The 22,476-nt window shown below is 44.0% G+C and overlaps 1 protein-coding gene across 1 annotated transcript in view; it reads left to right on the top strand.

Moving 5' to 3' along the window:
- Positions 1–1,991: 1,991 nt before the first annotated feature.
- LOC134410758 (immunoglobulin lambda-1 light chain-like) overlaps positions 1,992–22,476 on the top strand; it is a 47,236-nt gene continuing 26,751 nt past the window's right edge. The window contains exons 1-2 of the mRNA XM_063144256.1: positions 1,992–2,055; positions 2,141–2,442. Of these exons, the coding sequence (XP_063000326.1) occupies positions 2,010–2,055; positions 2,141–2,442 (348 nt within the window). The 5' untranslated portion in view covers positions 1,992–2,009. The remainder of the gene's footprint in view (positions 2,056–2,140; positions 2,443–22,476) is intronic.

Here is a 22,476-nt window from a genome sequence, read left to right as displayed (position 1 = left end):
TCCTAGTCCAATACTCTAACCACTACACCACAGTGGCTCTCTTCCAAACTCCACAGGCTAACTGCCTTTTGTTATTCACGTCCCCCGGGTTGCTTTGCACATACACAGACCTGTTTCTCCCAATTCTCCATCCTTTTCCCTCTGCTTTCTTAACACATTTTATTTGAAACGTGCTCTTGGATCCAGAACTGTCACTTGAGGCACAGGTGAACTCAGTGGCAAAGAGCACCTTTCATCAGCTTAGGTTGATATACCAACTACGCCCTTATCTGGACAGAGATAGCCTAGCTACAGTTATCCATGCTCTGATAACCTCTCGTTTGGATTACTGTAGAGGGAATCTCTTGCAAGTAGCATTGGTATTGTAGTCTCTGTTGGGAATATCGCAAAATGATCATCAAGGGTCGGCTCCAGCCATCAGTCAAGGAAGGGGGGTCTTTTCTGTGGGATTAGGTCAAATGTATTACTTTCCCTCCTTATTGTTTACTACAACTTTATTAGATTGTAAGCCTATGCGGCAGGGTCTTGCTATTTACTGTGTAATCTGTACAGCACCATGTACATTGATGGTGCTATATAAATAAATAATAATAATAATAATAATAATAATAATAATAATAATAATGGTGCAGACAAAGCAGACCTGGGGGTATCTTCATGGTTGACAAGTTGGTGCTGCTCTGCCATCAAACCCCATGGTATCACTGGTTCAGGGTGGCAGCGAGTAATCTGGTCAAAAAAAGGGTCATCTTAGATCAGCTGCTACCTTATGATTACATAAGCAGAAACAACGAACCCATCACTGCCATGTTGCACATCGGCTGAGTGCACTAAAACTCTGGATTAGTTTGTACAGCCCTGGTTCTTCAGGCTACCTCCACAAGATACGAAATGACTCATTCGTCACTGACTGGATGAAACTACTCTGGAATAAGACCAACTCTCTGGGCTTCTGCCCCAAGTCTCTATTAATGATGGAAGCAAAACAGGCCAAGGCCCTTCTGTCTCACAGGGTAAGAGACTGTGATACACAAGTTTTAAGATCTGCAGCAGATAGAACCTGCTCCCCTCCGTTCTTAGGTAGTAACCCAAGATTCGGAATGGCAGAAGCGAAATATCTTTCAATCCTTAATATACCTAAATATCCGCACACACTAACTCTGGCAAGATTTAATGTCCTGCCATCTACTCTGTTGCAGGGGAGGTTTCGGAAAATCACTTTTCATGATCGCTTGTGCCCATGTGGAAGCAATGAAATTGAATCGGTTGTCCACGTTTTACTCTGTTGTTGAGATTAAAGAGAAATTATTACTTGACACAAGTTTAGAAATTAATGCACTTCTTCGGTGCTTCAGGGCCACAGAGGACAGAGACACAATCGAGGCTTTTGCAAAATTCTTTTTGAATGCTATGAGAATAAGGTCTCTCCAGATTTGATTCTGCTGCATACTTTTCAAATCTGTATGTAATTTTGCCCTACTCTCTCATATGTGTAAAGTCTGGTCGGTGACCGTAATAAAGTTGACGATGATGACGATAACTTGTCTAACCAGATAAACACTGTTGGGATGGATACAATGTTTATTCTGTTGTTGTTGTTGTGTTTTGAACGGTGTTTTTAGTGCATTTCTTTCATTATCATTTTAATACAGTTATATTTACGATTGTGAGCTGCGTCGAGTTCCATTTGTCTTGATGGAAAGGCGGAGTAGAAATCAAATCAATAGATAACTCCATGCTTTTTCAGAAGTTCACATAGGTACAGACACAAGCTTGGTTTATTTACAGTATCTCATACTTCTAGAAAAGAGATTCTAAAAAGCAATTTAAAAAAAGGTCTTTTCTCTGTTCCTTTGACATTTGTGGGTGGGTCAAAATGAGGGGTGTTGCTTTTTGAAGGGAAATGATTTGAATATGGGGTGGCATCACAAGCTCTGCACGGTTTAAGAGGACGTTCTGGACCAGAAATCTCTCTGTCTTAGGAAGAAGATTTTGTCTGGTTTCCCATCATGCTCTGGGCTTCACTCCTCCTCACGCTCCTCTCTTACACCTCAGGTACCACGAAGGGACGTATCATGGCATGAGGACTTTGACAACAACACATTCCACATATTCTGAGGTGTTTTCCTTCTTTTTTCAGGTTCCGTGGCCCAATATGTGCTGACGCAGCCATCGTCCGTGTCTGTCGCTCCACAACAAAATGCCCAAATCACTTGTTCAGGGAATAACATCGGGGGCAAGAATGTGCACTGGTACCAGCAGAAACCCAGCAAGAGCCCCGTACTGATTATATACAATGACAGCAGCAGGCCCTCAGGGGTTTCAGACCGATTCTCTGGCACCAACTCTGGCAACACAGCCACGCTCACTATCGCCAGGGCCCAGGCGCAGGACGAGGCTGATTATTACTGCCAGGTGTGGGACAGCAGCATGGCTCACAGTGATACAGGCAGAGGGGGAAGTGAGACAAAAACCTCCTGGCAGCATAAGAGAGATTTCCCTTGAATTGAACTGTCATGTATTCACCAGATGCCCCAAAGTGGCTTGAATCCAGACTTCCTCATCCTTTTGCTAAGCCCATTGCAATAAACAAGGCAAGTAAGTTAGGACTAAAGAAGTCCCATTTGTTTCCATCAACCTGCTCGAAGGATGACAAATTCTGGATCTGACTCCAATTATAAACATCCAAGCAGATCCCAAATAATATGTTGCCTGTTTGTTCTTTTTAACCTCTGCTGGACTTCATAGAATACATGAGAATATTGGAAATCTCTTTAAATTGTGTGTTGGGACTTGTTAGCTTTGGACAACAGAATATATCATATTTGGTTGCTAGTCACCTATGCAGTGTCAGTGAGGACTTCAGAAAGGTCTGCCATCCTAAACACCTGCGATTGGAAAATGTCGTAAAGCAATCCCTGTGGCGTTCACAATCACTTCCACTAGATATGGTGGGAATCCAGAAAACTGGAGTAGGCAAATCAACTCTGTTCCGAATTAAGTGGAGGGGACATATCCAAAGCCAAGCACAAGCCAACAACCCCTCTACACATACACACACTTTTTGGCATGATCCCTTTGCATGCTGCTTGAGGCAGATTATTCAAGGAGAATTGATTCAATGCAGTGCTTTGTTTCTTTTAGAAAGCAGGATGTGGAATCTCTTCTCTCTAGGCTTTATCCCACGTACCTGTTTCCAGAGCCGGCGCTACCACAGAGGCCACTCAGGCAGCTGCCTAGAGTGCCAAGGTAAGGGGGCGCTGAAAGCCACACCCAGAAGCCTTGATATTTAATCACTGCTGGAGGCTGGACAAGCGATAAGGCTGGTTATAATTATGCTGTAAGGCACAGCTATGCTTGACAGAATGGTATGAAACCAAAGACAAGAACCTCTATTTTCAGATCCAGGTCCAGTTCTCTAGGAAGTTGTTCTTTAGTGTGACCATATAGAAAGGAGGACAGGGCTCCTGTATCTTTAGCAGTTGTATTGAAAGGGGGAATTTCGGCAGGTGTCCTTTGTATGCTGCAGCACCTGGTGAAATTCCCTCTTTTGCATTTAGTCACTCTAGGCAGGGCTCCTGCAGCTTTAGCTGTTGTGATGAAGATGGAATTTCAACAAGTGCTTCATGAATACAAATGACACCAGCTGAAATTCCCTTTGCTATGCAACTGTTAAAGATACAGGAGCCCTGTCCTCCTTTCCATACGGTTACCCTATGTTCTTGTTGTTGTTTACTTAGGCTAGATGAGGCCTTAGCGCGGTGTGAGGCCCGGTGTCCCTCCTGTGCATCCAGATGACGCACAGGGGATTCCGGGGACAAGCCGGGCTAAGATCTCGCTTGAACCGGCATAAGCGGATTCGCTTATGGCCCGGTTTTTCCGCAGCCCCGGCCTCAGGGGCTGCGGAAGGTCTAGCAGGGTCCGTGGCTTTTCTCAGCTGCTCGATTACTCGCAAGTAGCCGTGAGAAGCCACGGACTGGGCACAGCGCTCATACGAGCGCTGTGCCCATCGGGCCGGGGGGGAAGAATCACGGGGGGTGGAGATAGGGGCCGGGGAAAAGGCCAGACCCGGCAGGAGAGGGGGGGAAGAAGGACGGGCACGGGCATCGGGGAGGGGGGGAAGAAGGACGGGGGACAGGGCATCGGGGAGGACGGGTGAGTGAGCGGGCAGGGGGGCATCAGGCATTGTGGGGGGGAATCAGGGGCAGGGGAGTGGGGACCCTTAATTTTTTTTTTAAGTACTTACCTTTTTGGCGGTGCGCTCCTGTGCACATGGCCTTTTAAGGGGGGGAAAACACGGAGCGCGCGACGGGGCTTCCCCTTGCCACGTTGCGTGCTGACGTCTGGAAAAGGGCAACGGCACGCGCTAGCTGTAGCCCTGCCTCCCAGGGGAACTAATCACTGACCAATATGTCTCCTGGTACCAGCAAAAGCCTAGGACCTCCCCACGATACCTCTTAGCATGTCATTCAGATTCCAGCAAGAACCAAGGCTCTGGGGTCCCTGCTCGTTTCTCTGGTTCCAAAGACAATTCCAGGAACAACGCCCATTTGACCATCACAGGAGCCCAGGAAGAAGACGACGCTGACTATTACTGTTCAACATATCATGGCAGTGGCAGCACAACTCAGTTTGCACAGTGATGTGTTCTAATGGGGAACTGAGACAAGAACCTCCTGCTCTGTTCCCTCAGGGGGCTGTGCTAAGCATGTATGCAGGGCAAACAGCACAGCAGAGTGACTCCAATTATTATGTTCCACAGACATCTCCATATATTAATAGCCTTGTGAGCCCATCATAGTGTCCACATGCAATATGAGCACCGGATTGCATCACCAGGATTGTGTTGCTATGCCTCAAGAAAAACAACAACATGGGCAAACGGCAAACGGCCTTGGTCAGAGAGCCCTCCAGCTGCACATCCTGGCCGCTCTCAAAGACCTTGAGATGGCTATCTCAGAGGTTGTGACTTTGGTTCTTCAGTTCCAGAAAAACTTCCACTTAGATACTTTCCACTTGGACTTTCAAACCAAATTCCTGACACCTTTTTGTATGTCATCCTGGGCCATCACTACATCTTGCATGATTCTTATGTTGACCCCTGGTAATCATGACATTATTTTCTAGATGCTCATAAATCAACCACTCAACAAACCATTCCACAATTGCGAGTGGAGAAGGAAGTTGCAGAAATCAAACACAGGCACCAGAGCTTGGGATTAAACGGGGCCTCTTTATTTAAACATGGAGATTCTCCCCTCCATGGATCTGTGCATGAATGTGCGGGAATCTAGCTCATTTATCCCCAAGCAACTAGCCTGTCCATCAGGGTGAGCCACTCTGCTGAAAACAGGGGTCAGGTAACCCAGCCCCCTTTCCAACTACACTTGAGTGTTTGGTGAGACCGACTCAAGTAATCCCCACTTTGGCTACATAGCCGAGTAGATGAGACAAGGTCCCCAAAGGCAAACCATATCCTGACACGAGAGCTGCAAAGCCCCCAAGGAGCAGGACCTCTGGATTGCCAATCACCATCAAGATGCCAGAGTGCTCACCGTCCCTATTCCGACTTCCCCAAATCCCCGCACACCCCTGCCATGTATAATTGACCTATTTATCCTCCACTTCTAAAGATTAGTGAGCCTCGTGTGGTGCAGAGCGGTAAAGCAGCAGTTTCTGCAGCTGAAACTCTCCCCACGGCATGAGTTCGATCCCAGCGGAAGCTAGTTTCAGGCAGCCGGCTCGGGTCGACTCAGCCTTCCATCCCCCCGAGGTCGGTAAAAGGAGTACCCAGCTAGCTGGGGGGAAAGGGAATAACGGCCGGGGAAGGCAACGGCAAACCACCCCGCTATAAGGCCTGCCAAGAAAACGTCAGCAAAAGCTGGCGTCCCTCCAAGAGTCAGTAATGACTCAGTGCTTGCACAAGAGGTTCCTTTCCTTTCTTCCTTCTAAAGATTAGATCCAGTATGGAGTAGGCAAAAACCTTACATCACTAAATGACAGGGAAAATTCCTATTCAGCCCCCACTTCAAAGAGGACGACCAGTTATTCCCATACTGGTTTATAGGGAGGGAGGGGCCGAAAGCTAAAGAGGCCGAGAGCCATGTGGGGGGGCAAGCCTTTTATACTCTTGGCTCCTCCTCCACCTAATGAGGCTGTATGCGGTTTGTGCACATGTACAATAGGGTGACCATATGAAAAGGAGGATAGGGCTCCTGTATCTTTCAGCAGGTGTCATTTGTATGCATACAGCATCTGGTGAAATTCCCTCTTCATCGCAATAGTTCAAGCTGCAGGTGCCCTGCCCTCTTTTGTATCTGGTCAAGACGGCAGGACTCCTGCAGCTTTAACTGTTATGATGAAGACAATATTTCACCAGGTGCTACATGCATTCAAATGACACTTGCTGAAATTCCCTTTTCTATACAACTTTAAAGATACAGGAGCCCTGTCCTCCTTTTCATAGGGTCACCCAAGCTAAGAAGACGCTGCCAGATGCTGGAGATGTAGGGTAGGGTAGGGTGACCCTATGAAAAGGAGGACAGGGCTCCTGTATCTTTAACAGTTGTATTGAAAAGTGAATTTCAGCAGGTGTCATTTGTATATATGGAGAACCTGGTGAAATCCCCACTTCATCACAACAGTTGGTGCAGGAACTATACTAGAGTCACCAGATTTGAAAGAGGGCAGTGCCCCTGCAGCTTTAAGTGTTGTGATGAAGAGGGAATTTCACCAGGTTCCCCATATATACAAATGACACCTGCTGAAATTTCCTTTTCAATACAACTGTTAAAGATACAGGAGCCCTGTCCTCCTTTTCATAGGGTCACCCTATGTACAAGTCTTTCCTTTTACTTCCAGCTCCCTCCACCTCGTAACAACCACCTCCCACGCAAGCCGTACCAGCTGGGTGGCAATCGGGCTTCTGCCCAGGGTTGCCCAATCATGCAAACTACAGCTGCTGAAATTGTCCTGCAATTCATAGAAAAGCTTTACATTAGGTGTTTCTGTTTGTTAAAAAAATCGCTGACTGCAGCTACAGGAGGCAGAAGCTGCATTTGCAGCCGACCTCTGGTGGTGAGTGCTTGTTTTTCTTATCCCCAGTTTTATCTGGAGGTGGAACCTGGATGGGCCTGTGGCTTCCAACATCTCTTTGGTTCTGCTGCCATCTTCAGGCTTCTCCTAAGCAGCAAAAAGCATCCAGTATGACTAAAACAACACAGAGCCGGAAATGTCGGGATGCAATTGAGTTCCATCCAGAGACACTAGATGGGGATGTTAAACAAGCAGTAAAATAACTTGGAATGGCATGTCAGTTTCACATCCAGATTGCAATGGTCTCTACATTGTTTTAAAATTTGGACATTTATATTTGTATGCTGTGTTTTATTATCTTATGAATTCACACACCAGGGTATAGTTAAACCATGGAAGCCACAACCAGAAGATGTGATGGCCACCAATTTGAATGGCTTTTAAAGGGGGTTGGATAAATTCCTGGAGGAGAAGCAGGGCCGGTGCCAGATTATTTTGCGCCCTAGGCAGGTGAGCTGCTTTCACCCCCACCCCAGCGTACCTGGGTGCGGGGTGCCATCTTGCCCGCCCAGCCGAAGCGAAGCCAGAACGTTGGGGTGGGGGTGGCTTTGGAATGGCACACCTGGCTGGAAGCTGCTCTGGGAGAGCGACTTCTGGGCGTGCCATTCCAAAGCTGCCCACCCGCCCCAGCATCCTGGCTTCGCTTCAGCTGGGTGCCTGCCCAGCCGAAGCAAAGCCAGGACACTGGAGTGGGGTGGGCGGGGGGGGGGCTTCGCTTCAGCTGGGTGGGTGCCCAGCCAACAGCCAAAGTGAAGCCAGGGCGCTGGAGTGGGGGGCGGGCGGGCGTGGCTTCGCTTTGACTGGATGGGCGCCCAGCCAAAGCGAATCCAGGGGCAGGCGGCCAACTTCGGAACAGCACACCCGGAATCCGCCCTCTCAGAGCCCCTGTGGGAGAGTGGCTTCCAGGTGTGGCGTTTGGCACACACACCCTTACCGTGGTGCTCTAGGCGGCCACCTGAGTCACCTCTATGGTAGCACCAGCACTGAGGAGAAGGCTATCAAGGACTACTAGCCCTGATGGCTACGTGCTACCTCCAGTGTCAGAAACAGTAAGCCTATATACTATAGTTGCTGAGGAACATGGGTGGGAGGGTGCTGTTATACCCTTGGGTGGCTGGTTGGCCACTGTGTGAACAGAATGCTGGACTAGATGGACCCTTGGTCTGATCCAGCAGGGCTCTTCTGATGTTCTTATGTTGTAAATCATGTGGATGATCTTAAGGTCCAGGAAAGTACCACCCAGAGAGCTCCGGCTATTGGGCGGTATAGAAATGTAATAAATAAATAAAATAAATAATACATATGGGAGGATGGCATTCCATCTTTAGATGGCCAATGTGTGTTATTCCAGGTGTGGAGCACACTCTTCTCCACACACACCCAACAATCCATGTTTGATCTCTTTATCTGTTACATATATCCCACCTTTTCCTCCAAGCCAGAGGACATGATCCTCATCATCATCTCCATTTTATCCTCACAACAACCCTGTAAGGAAGGTTAGAATGAGCATCAATGAAAGGCCCAAAGGCCCCCAGTCAGCTTCATGACCAAGTGGGGACTAGAACCTGGCTCTCCTGAATCCCAGTCCAATGCTCTAACCTCTACACCACACTGGCTGTCATTGTGGACAATCATCAGTCAGGGATGCTTTAGGGTGGATTCCTGCATTGAGCAGGGGTTGGACTCGATGGCCTTATAGGCCCCTCCCAACTCTACTATTCTATGATTCTATGATACATTCCTGATATGTTAGAACAATAACACGCATACACACACACACACACACACACACACACACACACACACCAAAAAACTGTTTACCATCCCTGATCATCCCTGATAAAAGAAACACTCATAACATGTGCAGTTTTGCATTTTAGACTCACGTAAATGCTCTGGTGATGAAGTGGAGTTTGGTTCTGCTGCCCTCATTCCCTGCTGCTCTCACGCTCTGTCTAGGTGGTTATTGGGGGGTGGGGGACTGCAGACCCCCAACTTTCACCCCAAAGCCCCGGCCTAGCACCACCACTGCTTACCACCCATACTGAGAGCCAGTGTGGTGTAGTGGCTAGAGCGTTGGACTGGGAGTCAGGAGATCCGGGATCTAGTCCCCACTCGGCCATGGAAACCTACTAGGTGACTTTGGGCCAGTCGCAGACTCTCAGCCCAGCCTACCTCACAGGGTTGTTGTTGTGAGGATAAAATGGAGAGGAGGAGGATTATGTATGCTGCCTTGGGTTCCTTGGAGGAAAAAAGGTGGGATATAAATGCACTAATAAATAAATAAATAAAAGACTCCTCCATCCCAGAATACTCCTCCTCCTCCCACAAGAGTGCAGCCATCTCCCTCCACTCCCAAGAGCAGCCTGGTAAAGAAGGATACGTTTTCACATAGCATCCATCCCATAATGACATCATGTCCCAGATTTGAAGGGAATGCTGCCCAAATTGATGTGATTTGGGGAGTGGGGGAGAAGCCATTGGCCATTCCGTCTTTAACGGCAAACCCACCCATCCCGCCCGAAGAAAGTTCGCAGAATTCATGAACCCCTAAGGATTGATCCAATGTTCGGAGGGGGTGTTGATTCCCACCACTATCACCCCCTTGAAATCAATGAAAAGGTCTGGGCCAAATCCTTTGATCAAGCCCTAAAGTGACATTGTGGGTGCTACAGTGTTTCTATTTGTCTTTTTCCCCATCTTGAACAGAAGGGACAGCTCAGAAATGTATTAAAATCAACTTTTAATGTGAACCTACCTAATTTCAGACTTTTGAACCAATACGGGAACTGAAATTCAGTTCTCTTTGAAAGACATGTTTCTCTGGAGCTTCTAAGAGAGTTCTCCAATCCAAAAAAAATGTGTACAAAAAGGTGTACAGGGAAGTCTACAAAATGCATATGCTCATGAAAATGATGCTCAAATTGCATTATATTTGGACCATAAGTGTATATATTGGGGAAACTGAGTACAAAAATGTGTGTATTAGAGGAAATACACATTCAATGCATATGAATTTTGATGCTATTTTATTTTTGGTTCTGAACATTTGGGATGGAACAAATATAAGTTTAGAAAAATGAGGAATAGACATTGACAAATTTGTCCATCTCTGCTCAGAAGTAATTCCCATTGAGTTCAGTAGGGCTTAATCCGAGGAACTTGGGCATATAGGTTGCTTGTATATAGGTTGTGGCTTTTGTGCATTGATCCTTCACCGCCCTCCATCTGTGATCTCTCACCACTAAAATCCAGGCTGTGCTTCTGTCACAGGTGAAGAATTACTAAAAAGTAAAACGCAACTGCCAGATGTTGTCCTGATAGGCCTCTAGTATTCCCCAGACATGGGTTCGCTGATTTCCTTTCAGCATGAGGTAGGGGGGAAATGAAACGTCATCCAGGAATCACTGGGCAGGTGGGCATCTGTGATGAAAAAGCAGTTGGTAATGGAAGACTACTCTTCCCTGCCAATTCATTTCCTCTCATGCATCTGTGAGCCACCAGGGAATCCAGATGCTAACTAAGAAAGACCCAAGAAAGTTGGAGAAACAGGTGTTATTCTTCAAGATCATGAAATATGGATACCCCTCCTGTACTTCTCTTTCTTTCTTTCTTTCTTTCTTTCTTTCTTTCTTTCTTTCTTTCTTTCTTTCTTTCTTCTAGCCAGGGGTTCCAGACCTTTATTGGCTGCCCAACAGGTCCATCTTCACAGGTGGGTTTCCTCTTTCCCTAGGCTGGAAAAATGTGCCATCTGTTGATTCCTGTGGCTCCTCTCCATTTGTCTCAGAAGGGATGGAGCAATGTGTGGCCTTCAAGATGTTGTTGTCCCTGAGACATGATTTTGCAATTGGCTCTGCTAGATGGACTTTGGGGATCCAGTACAAAACACACACACACAAACACACATAATCCAAATCCTGCCCTAAACCATGATTCCACTTGAATAATCAAGGGTTTAAGAATGTAAGAAGAGCCCTGCTGAATCAGACCAAGGGTCCATCCAGTCCAGCATTCTGTCCACATATTGGTCAACCAGCTGCCCGCTGGGAACCCACAAGCTGGGCATAAGTGCAAGATGACTCTCCTACCCATGCTCCCCAGCAACTTGTGTACATCACCATAATTCTGAAGAACTGGTGTTTGAATGTTGATTCATATTGTGTCACTGGGAAGGTTGCTAGGTTATTTCTCATTTCAATGGAAACAAGATGGGGTATGTTGAGCCCATTTTAAAATGTATTATTTTTTTAGTTTAATTACTCTTAATTAGCTGTATTTTTTCTTTTGTACAAAAATCTGTATTGGTCTGTGGCCATGTAAGGAGATGTTTGAAGGCAGAGTGTTAGCCCAGGGAAAGGGAACAGAATGTGTGTCTTCTTGGGGAACAAGAGGTGCAAAGCTAATATCATAGAAACATAGAATAGCAAAGTTGGAAGGGGCCTACAAGGCCATCGAGTCCAACCCCCTGCTCAATGCAGGAATCCACCCTAAAGCATCCCCGACAGATGTTGACAAATGTTGGCAACTAATGAGATGGTCATCAGTTGAGAATTTGGGGTCAGCAGGTCACTTGGAATTCCATTTAAGGCATTTCTTGATTTCTTAAGAGCAGTCCCACAACAGAACCTATTAGCTAGGGTGTGGTGGGCTCTGCCTCACTGGGGATCTTCAGGAACGAACTGGTAAGCCATCTATTGGGGATTCTCTAGCTCTGGATCCCCTGCATGGGAGCAGTGCTGGATTGAGGAACAAGCCAAATAAGCCATGGCTTAGGGTCTCATATTACAAGGGGCCTCTAAATGTGTTGGCAATAACTAAGACGTAAGATGACTAAGATGAAATTGCCTTGGCTTACATGTGTTGGGAAGCATGGTGTGACTTACTGCAGAGTTGCCTTAAATTGAGAAAGCGTGGCAACACAGCATTTGGTATTGGAGGCAATAAGCGCAGACTAGACCCAGTTGAAAAGAAGCTCAGATCAACTTAGTTTATTAGTTCTGAATACACATAGTTCTTAGTTATTAGTTCTGAATACACATATTCAGAGAAAACTATCTCATATTGTTTAACTACAAGCATGCCCTAATGCTGGATGATACCCTTTCATTACCCTTCCACAATACCTGACAGAACGCCTTTCCCGACATGAACCTACCCAAATGCTACGTTCAACATCCAAGGCCCTCCTCCGGGTGCCTACTCCGAGGGAAGCTAGAGGGGTGGCGACAAGAGAGAGGGCCTTCTCTGTGGTGGCCCCCCCCAACTGTGAAACCATCTCCCTGACGAGGCCCACCTGGTGCCGACATTGTCACCTTTTCAGTGCCAGGTCAAGACTTTTCTCTTCTCCCAGGCATTTAGCAAAACGTAATGAGCCTGGGTTTGTTTTTTGGCTCATTGATTTAAAAGTTGTTATAGTGGTTTTAAATGTATGTGCATATTGCATGTTTTTGTGGGGTTTTAATTGTTTTTAAGTGTTTTTATCTTATGTGAACCACCCAGAGAGCTTCAGCTATGGGGTGGTATACAAATGCAAATAATAATAATAATAATAACAACAACAACAACAACAACAACAACAACAACAATGTAATACACATTTTTTCTCTTTATTTTTATGGTAAGTGGCCTCTGAATCTTGATATGGCTTAAGGTCTTAGCATGTCTTACTGTGTCCCTGGCATGCGGTCAAAACTAGATGACCCATATGACCCCCTCCATTGCTATGACATATGCTTATAACCCTGAATGCTTATAACCCTGAATGCAGAACTATCTAAAGATATGCTACTGCAGATGTACTATACCATTTTTTTCTTATAACTGTCCAAGTTCACCCACCCGCCACTTTCTAACCACTAACAGTCACATTGACAGATGATGGCTGCACAGAGAATGCAAAGTCAGATGATAGGAAGTTTCACGTAACACACCCGGTCCTCTGTGGTTTCAAGAAAATGGCAGTTGGACACGAGGCATGGTCCATCGCTGAAGCATCACCCATCTTCTTCTTCAGATGTACAGAAGGAAGTGATTATCAAACTTAGAATGACTGGTGATGGGTACAGTGTGCTATGTAGACCTGTGGCTGTTGTGAACAACGTGGATGTTCTTGCTTTGTGGATCATATTGTGGAAGAGTTGTGGACCGTTTGGATGGGCAGGAAACGGGGTCCTTCTGGCCATGCAATGGAAGCCATTTCGAACCAGCCACTGTCCAATGGATATTTATGGATATTTAGAGAGTGGAGCGAGGGTCACAAAAAGACAACCGAATATCTCCCAATGCTTTTCTTTTTTAAAAAAAAAATCCATCGTCTTTTGGCTACACATACATCAAACTACGCTTTTCAGGTAAGCTATGGTCAATGTTCTGGAAATCAACCTGACAAGTGGGACAAACAAAATATTGCCGTGCTTCTGCTTAGAATGATCCATTCCCCCACACACACACACACCCAATTTTCTGTTGGTTTGGTCCATTGCCCTGGGCTTTTGTGGAAGCTCCTGCCCCAGTTATATTTTTTGCTAACAATTTTTTTATACTTCTGCAATGCTGGGCTTGTGCCCTAGGCCTGCTGATGCCTTCCTCTTGTGCATAGATGGCGGTGTTTTGGCCACTGTGACCGGCACTAGGATAATTGAGATCACTCTTGGTATACATGAGGATAATACCTGGATTGCACATTTTCCAGTCAGAAGAAATGGTCTGCTCTGGAAACACCATTCGTCTACATCAGGAGAAAGGTGCATTTCATTTCCAACTCAGTATCCAGGATTCCCCCCCCCCTGAAACGCCTCCTCCCACCTGCCAGAAGTGTTTGGATTTCCCAGAGAATGAACCGATTTTACAGAGTAAAATCTTCCTCTATGAGTCTTCTTTTCGTGAATGAAGGATGCTTCAATCGCAGCATTTCTCATTTGGAAATGAGCAAATTGGAATTATCCAAGAGAGCAGGATTTTATCTGAAAGCTCCTTACAATCTTCTGACTGAAAACAATGGAAGAATTACATAGTGGAGCTGTGATTCAGGTAAGCCCCCTGGGTATGGATATCTCTTTAACAGTTGTGCCTAGATTGAAGGGGAAGAGAACATCTAGAGGGGGTGGGAATACATCAATGAGCAAAGTAGTTATTCCCCAATTTGTCAGTGAATATTTGGGAATGCCAGGTTAGTTGGTGCCATCAGGGTAGGACTTCATGGCAAAAATGTCCTTGGGTCCATGAGTAGGAGAGCCCCAAACTGAAGCAGGGTGGCTTATGACATTTAAAAGTAAGTGAAGTAACACACATTATGTTCTAAATATGGGGCATCCCATAAGATTCTTAAGTCCAGAGCATGAAATTGTCTAACTGAATCACTGTGCTGGGTCACCATGTTTGAAGGGATGCATTGGAAATGTTGAATTCGCTCTGTTCTACGGAATTTGTTGGAATCAAGTTCCATTTTGAGGGTGTCCCTTGTGTTCTGTGCAATTGAAGTATTCTGAAAAACAGGAATGCTACTTTATGAAGAGTGTAAGAATAACCGTTGTGTTGCTCCATTGGAGATCCCACTCAAATTCATACAGGGTGTGGGGATATAATTGTGTCTGAAATAAAAAACATTATGTAAAGTTCACCAGGTACCCAGGAATAGCTAGAGAAAGTGTTCATGGCTTTATTAAATGATTTCAGTAGACACAAGTGTATGCCTACCAGAAGGTTTCATGGCTGCTGAAGCAGATGAAGCAGAGAGAGAGAGAAAGATTGAGTCCTGAATAAAATCTGGGTTCGAACTGTTCTAGATTCTGATATGGAGAATTACTCTGAAAAGATGGAGGGGACTTCTGAACATTACTACTTAGTGGATGCAGTTGCAGATTAGATAGACATAATGACCCAAAAGAAGCCATTATTCTCGAGTCATTTCATACATGTACACGCAGCCCTCTGTGCGCCTTAGAAAGTTGAGCCACAGACCTTGTAATAAATTTGTGCTACCCACAGAAGAAGCACAGTTGCAGAGTGAGACAGGGAAGAACTATGATGAAGAAAATGAATTAATTTTTTACAAGAAAAGCTTCCAGCTTAAGCCAACGCCACACTCCATAGACATCACATATGTTGTTCTTGGTTCCTGGTGGCCCCAATCCAACAAGAGTTCCTTCCCCACAAAATGCTGTTTGTTTCAAGTAATGCATGAATTTAAAAATGAGCCAAGTTGCTCCAGATAGCACACTGATTCAACAAGAAGAAAAACAGGGAGTTGAATTGACATCTGTGCTGTGCAGGAGCAATGAGCATCATGTTGGATGGGGTGAAAATCTCTGTGAGCATTCAGACTTTGTAGATGTGCAGCTACATCTGAGAAGTAAGTTGGCTTTGGCATGTGTTGCCATGTTGAGTGCCAATTGTTGTGTGTGGGTGGATGACAAATTGGTTCCACTGAGGTTTTAATGGGAATCGACCCTATTTATTATGCTCAAGCTAATAAGTGAGCCAAGACAGAATTGTGTAGTGAGATTTGCGCTTTTCCAGAATTGATGATGCACATTGTTGTGTGCATTTAAGGAAAGCCATGTACAAAACTGCATTCCATCAGTCGAAAATGCTGGGGGGGGGATGTGTATTTCTGAAAATTGTGCACAGAAATGCTGGTATTTGGGGGGGTGCACATGCATAAATGTGCTCGTTTCCATATGTAACACCAAAGAATTCAGAAATGGATACAGAAGTTGGATAGAATGAGCTGAGAATCCAACAACTTGAGCAAGTGATATGGATAGATCTATCCATCCCTGGCAGGAGATGAATCTCTGGACCTGCCCTTTTCTCCACTTGCAGCTGGAATTTTGTTTTGCAAGGTTGTTGCGTGCATGGAACAGCCAACTTGTACAATGCTCAAGACTCTTGCCACATGCCCAAATCAATCCATTCCAAGCTCTTTTCCCCCAATGGATAATTCTCCAGCAAATTACATCAACCTTTCTGCAGTGAAGACCCAAGTAGTTCATATCTCCCCCAAGCATCAACTGCATCGTCCTCCATATCAGATTCATCCACCAAGAGGGCACCCTATCCAAAAAGCAGAAGAAAACTTCCGGTGGAGACATTTTTGTATGGCGATGAGTCACTGTGCGTATATCTTCGGCCGTGGAACCGAACTGGCAATCTCAGGTAAGTCACTTTAAAATGCATATTCAGTTGTGTTCCAGATGTCTTTTTCTTTAATTTTTTCTTCTTTTCCCCTTCCAAACTCTGTCTCTGGCTCAAGCAGGGAATCTTTTGTATGGTGCATTGAATCATCATAAATGGTGCTCAAGTTTTCCTTTGTGTAATGTTTCAGTTCTCTCTAAAAAGATTAAGGCTGCAATTCAGTGCAGTTATCTGGAATTAAGCACCACTGACAAAGTGGAATTTATTTCAGAGAAAAAGTGCATAATTGAGTGGCCGGTACACATTCACAAATCCTTTGCCTTCATCAAATGTGTGTGTTTTACTGCAGGATGCTGCTGTTTAAACATTATAACTCAGATATGTTGCATTTTATGGTTTATAAGTCATAAGTAAGCATGTTCGCCTTTTACCAGTGAGAGAGAGAAAAAATGTCCAGGTAAAGGTTACAGCGAAATTAAAAAGCAAAGAATTATGTGGTCATAAACTGTTTTTACTTTCTTTCTTATGAAGCCCATATATTATGTAGACAAAAGGGGGGAAATCCTGTCATTTTAAGAATGATGTATTTATTTATTTTAAATGAACATAATTTTTAAGATGCATTAAAATATGGTTGTTTTAGAAATATTGTACTACTGGTCAATTTCATCACCCCAGAGTTTTGGTTGAATTTAAAAAGTGCTGTCTACTTAAAACTGAGATAAGGAAATAGGATAATTAAGGCTAAAATCCTCTAAACTTACCATGTAGTAAATTGCATCGAACTCAGTGGAATTTATCTCTGAAAGTAAACATATATAAGTTTGCACTGTAGTTGATCCTTCATGAAATAACAGTTTTTAAGAAACTCTTGGACCTAAGGTTTATCCTGGGATCATCCAGGGTCCGCCCCTGCCTGAGCACTGGATCCCCTGTGTGGAACCTAGGTGAACAGGTTTGACTCCTGGACGATCCAGGGATAAACCTTAGGTCTAGCTATGGCCTTGGTTGCATTATTTAAAAAGTAAGGAACAAAATAGATTTTGTAAGTCCCAAGAAAGAATTTTCACTCTTGCTTGCTGGAAAATTCATCTCCCTGTCTGTCTGAATACAAAGACCCTAACCCTAAACCAGCTCCTAATGAAATGAGTAAAACATGTAAAGGTAAGATTAATGGGCTGTGATGATCCACCACATCCTAACTATTTTTTCTTGAAAATAAGTCCCAGTAGAAACAACCAAACTCTCTATGTGGTAACATGGTTGAACTTAGGGCACTCATCTTAAGTCCATGAATGATCACTCTTTAAAATTTAAAGTAAAAGATTTCAGGGAGTTGTGTTGGTTCATTATGGAGGGGGAAATTCTAAAGCATCAGTAGCATAATATCTTTACTTAAGATAAATTAAAAAGTCACAAATTGCAGAACAAGCTTTTGGGTTCCTCAAAATTCTGCATCAGGCTGAAAAATGTTAAGCAAAAACTGATGGGGGAAGAAGGAGGAGAGAAAGATATGTTGGAAAAAGCCCAGTCTTCAGTTTGTGATAGTCTTAAGACACATAGGACCTGTAACAGAACATGGCAGCGTTGCTTCTGTTCAGCACTTCAGCCAGACATGCCCCTTTCCAAAATATTCCATTCCATTCCCCTTTTCCCTGGTTTCCTGTTTTTCTCCCCAATGGTCAGTTAGCATTCTGTGTCTACTAGCCACTGAGCATGTCTTCCTTGTTGTGCTGTTTTGGGGTTCCCCCTCCTTAGGGCTATTTTTCCACTAAAAATGTTTTGTACTTCTGCAAACCTTGGGGTTCCTCCTTCTTGAATGTGGATGGTGCCATCTTGATTCCATTAAATCTACACTCAGACAGTCGTGTTTGCCGTTAGTAGATAGGAAATGATGAAATGGAGGAGTCCTTGAAAAACTAAAAACTGGGTTTTTTCCCCTGTTGTCCTTGATTTTGACATCCCCACCCAATTAGTTATTCTTGGGCATGTGTGTGTGTTTCTTTGCTGAACACCCAGACTTGAAAAGTGTTTTGATGAACCCAAAAGGTTGATCAGTTCTTTGTGATTGATTGATTGATTTGGTAGCTGGTCTTGATAAAAGAATGATACCCTATTGTTACTTTCGGATCTTCAACCATTTTTACTGATGGGTGATGAGATTTAGACACCTCTGACTCTCAGTGGCCTTAGCTAGACCTAAGGATTATCCCAGGCAAATGGAGGGGTCACCCCTGCCTGTTCCCAGGATTCCCTGTGTGTCATTTGCATGCACAGGGATGATCCCAGGACAATCCCGGGATATAGGCCTGGTCTAGCCATGGCCTCAGAGTCTGATTCACCCAGGCACTCTCCTGCTCATGTTCTGCTGAAATCTGTTCATTTCACAGAGGCTTATGCAGTAGGAATGTCCTGGCCATTTTTGCTTCATGGTATTTTTGCTTCATGCTTCCAACTCAAAGTCCTACTTTGAGTTGGATCCAGAATTTATCATATTTAGGGTAGTAATCAAGTATGACTTAATCTGGATCCAACCCGATCGAAATCCATTTGGATTTCCCACCTGACACACCAAAATGCATTTTATATGGCTCTAAATAGGGTAGAAAGAAAATAACAGGTGTTTGTTTTGTAAAGGCTGGGTGCTTGCAATCTAGCCAAAATGAAAACTTTGAAGTGCCCTTGATTTCACTGGGATAGAGTTAAGTATGCACTTAGTTCTTTCCCGTTGAATAGATGGGATGCATAAGAGAATGGTTCATGTCTTCCTTTTGAAATTTTGCTTGTATCTCTAGCCTTATCCATACTGAAGTTCATTCTGGTTTTATTTTTCTTCCATTATGGAGGAAAATGCCAGATTTTATCCAAGGTCATAAATCCAGGGAAAATACGACAAGACTGTATTTCATCAGGACAACTGTTCCTGCTGTAGAAGGGAATGAATCAATGGGTAGAATCTAACTGAAGTCCTACTTAGAGTGATCCCATTGAAATGAATGGGATTTATATTACTCATGGCTAACTTAAATCACATTCATTTCAATGGCTCTACACTAAGTAGGACTTTAGTTGAATTCTACCCAATGCACACCAATCCAAAACAAATTATTTATTTATTATTTATTTATTTATTACATTTCTATACCGCCCAATAGCCAGAGCTCTCTGGGCGGTTCACAATTAGCCAAGATCCAAATAACTGGATCTATGGTTTTTAAATACTTGCAATTTCCCTTTGACTTTAATGGAGTCCTCAGTCTCCTGGCTGGTGGTAGAAACCACTGTGTGCCTCCCAGAAACATGACAAATAATGATAATGATAGATGATCCTTTAATAAAAACTGATTTTTAATTATAGCCAGTGCAGAGTGTTCAACCCCAATTCACATGTCTCTCCCCTCCTGTTGAAGAATAGTGGAAAACTTACTGATGTAAAATTGCTTCCTTTTTCATGGTCTCGGTTAATGTGACAACATTTGAAAATCTCTTGTGTGGCTAAATTCAACATTCTGAAATAACTGTATTGGTAGAAACAAAAGATAACAGAGAAGGGACGTTGAGTTGTGCTATCCCCAGGTAGCCAAAATGGAAGGGTGGAACAAATTGTATAGATGCTATTCAATAATAATAATAATAATAATAATAATAATAATAATAATAATATAAAAATATTAATAATAAATTAAGCTCTCTGGGTGGTTTACAAAAGTTAAAAACAGTGAACGTTAAAAACAAGTATACAAAATTTAAAACCATAAAAAGCATAAAATACAAACAAAAGCAGACAATGGCCTAAGCTAGACCTAAGGTTTATCCCGTGATCGTCCCGGGGTCATCTCTGTAAATGACACACAGGGGATCCTGGGAGCAGGCAGGGACGACCAAGGCCAATATCATGCTTTTGTCCAGGTGAGGGGGAGCTTTTGAAAAATGCACACAGAAATGCTCATTTCACCCCATCTGAAGTGTGTGTTTTCGAATGAAAGGGGGGAAGAAAACAGGTCAGAAGCAAGAACAGGAGCAAGGCGAAATGATCTTAGACGTGGAGGTTGGAGACTATGGTCAAGCTTGGTTCTCCCTGGTTCTCCCATACCTTCCTCCAATATCTGTGCCTTTTCCTCCCTCCCAACTCCAGTTTAATGGGGCTGGGGTATGTGAGGACAATAGCATGGTGAACACTTGTGCCCAGCACTGCTGCTCTGTTGAAATATAGAGAGGAATACATATTAGAATCATGACTCTTGTGCATCGGGCCTGGTTTGGACCTAGATAGACCATGGCTCTTTCTACACCTAAGGATTATCCCAGGAAAATGGAGGGATCGTCCCTGCCTGCTCCTGGGATCCCCTGTGTGTCATTTGGATGCACAGGCATGATGCAGGGACGATCCCTGGAAAAAAGGTAGGTGTAGAAACGGCCCTACTGAAACTTATACACTAGCAAAAATAAATGTTGAGTTGCAGTCTTACATGATGATCCTGTCTAGATTAGGAAATTCTGAGTTCAATGGGGCTTTCTCCCATGCCTAATTTTCCCACTGCCTAATAATACTGTTTATTTCAACCCACCCACAACTCCTTGAAAAGCTGCAATCCAATCCACACCCCATTGGAGAAGTCCTCCCAAGGGTAACAGGACTGCACTGGCGCAAACTCATTGTGGGCCGATCCTAATAGGATTGTGTGAAATGAACCTAGAAAGGTGCATTTCCAAGTAGTGGGCTTAGTTTGAACTGACATTGGCCCCGTTCAGACAACACGCTAAACCATGCTGCTTAACCACAAAGTTAATGCATTCCATTAACCATTTTGTGATTTATTTATTTATTTATTTATTACATTTATATACTGCCCCACAGCCAAAGCTCTCTGGGCAGTTCACAAAAGCAGCATGGTTTAGCATGTTGTCTGAACAAGGCCATTGAAGGTGTCTTGCTCATGGCACTCAGAAACCAGGAGCAGGCACTGTCTGAATTGTTAAGTACCTGAATGCCATATAGTTTTTTAAAAATTATTATTATTATTATTATTATTATTATTATTATTATTATTATTATTTAACAATTATGCCATTCCGTGGTTGAGTGTGGGTTGTTTTTGAGTTGTGGGTTGCTTGTTGAACCGTAGGTTATTGTGTTGTCTGAATCCAAGACATTTTGTTTGAGAAAAATAAATCACACTGCATGAGCAACGGGGCATCTGGGGGAAATGTCCTGGGTTCAGACAACGTACAAACCTACAGTTCAACAACAACCCACACCCAACCACTGAGCATGGGTTAGCATGTTGTGTGAACCTAGTCATTATTTCACACCACCGGAGAGTGGCAATTTCATTGGAACATTGGCAAATAGGCTTCCCATCAGCTCCTGGGCCAACATGAGCATTTTTAAAAATATATATTGTTACGTGATGTGCTAGACCCGTGTACAAACTTGCACACGTTCTAATGAGACTTACACCCGCTTAGAAGGAATCTTTTGACATTGGCAATAGAGCGTCTGTGGCTAAGTAAGGCGATTCTTACTTAAGAAACGTACAGCATTGAAGGGGATAACGCCACAATGGCATATTTATTGAGGTTGAAACAAATATAAAGGTACAAGCTAGTTTGGGGGAAATTAGCTGAGCAAGTAGAGGCTTAGAAGCAGTTTCAAGGCTGAAAAATAAACCTTTTGAGACTTAAGAGCATACACACAGAGAGAGACAACAGGGGAAAGAGTAGAGGGAATCTTTAAAGGCAGTATACCTTTCCTTGGGCTGCAGCCCTTTCTTGTAGAGCATTTATATTCTGCTTAGTTTTAACCCTACTTTTGTCTCTGGGGAATGCATTTGAAGAAGTCTATCAGGAAATGGTTACTTGACATAGGCCTTCTGTGAATGCTCTCAGTCTGTAGGTGGGGTTTTGGGTCGCTTCAAAATGGAGTCAGTACTGCTCACAGAAGCTACCTTGTAACAATATATCTTATCATTGTGGGGTAGCTGGATGGCTATGAATATGGTTACTGATGCACATTGTGTGTGCAAACTGGTGCTGTCTCCTAAGTCAATGTGTTTCGAATCAGGGCAGCAGAAGCAACCACCATTTTAAAAATGGTGTAGTCATGATGGCGTTTTCATTTAAGTGAATTTCAAATGCAAAACTGCTCAGAGACTATCTTTCTTCGTTTTCTTATCAGGATTTGCAAATGGTTTCTTTCTTTCCTTCTTGTTATTTAATACCAGGCGCACAGAAGGAGTTGTA

This window comes from Elgaria multicarinata, chromosome 18 (assembly GCF_023053635.1).
Source record: "Elgaria multicarinata webbii isolate HBS135686 ecotype San Diego chromosome 18, rElgMul1.1.pri, whole genome shotgun sequence".
Classification (NCBI taxonomy): domain Eukaryota; kingdom Metazoa; phylum Chordata; class Lepidosauria; order Squamata; family Anguidae; genus Elgaria; species Elgaria multicarinata.
Note: the sequence above shows the minus strand (reverse complement) of the source record. Positions and strands in the feature narration are given on the sequence as shown.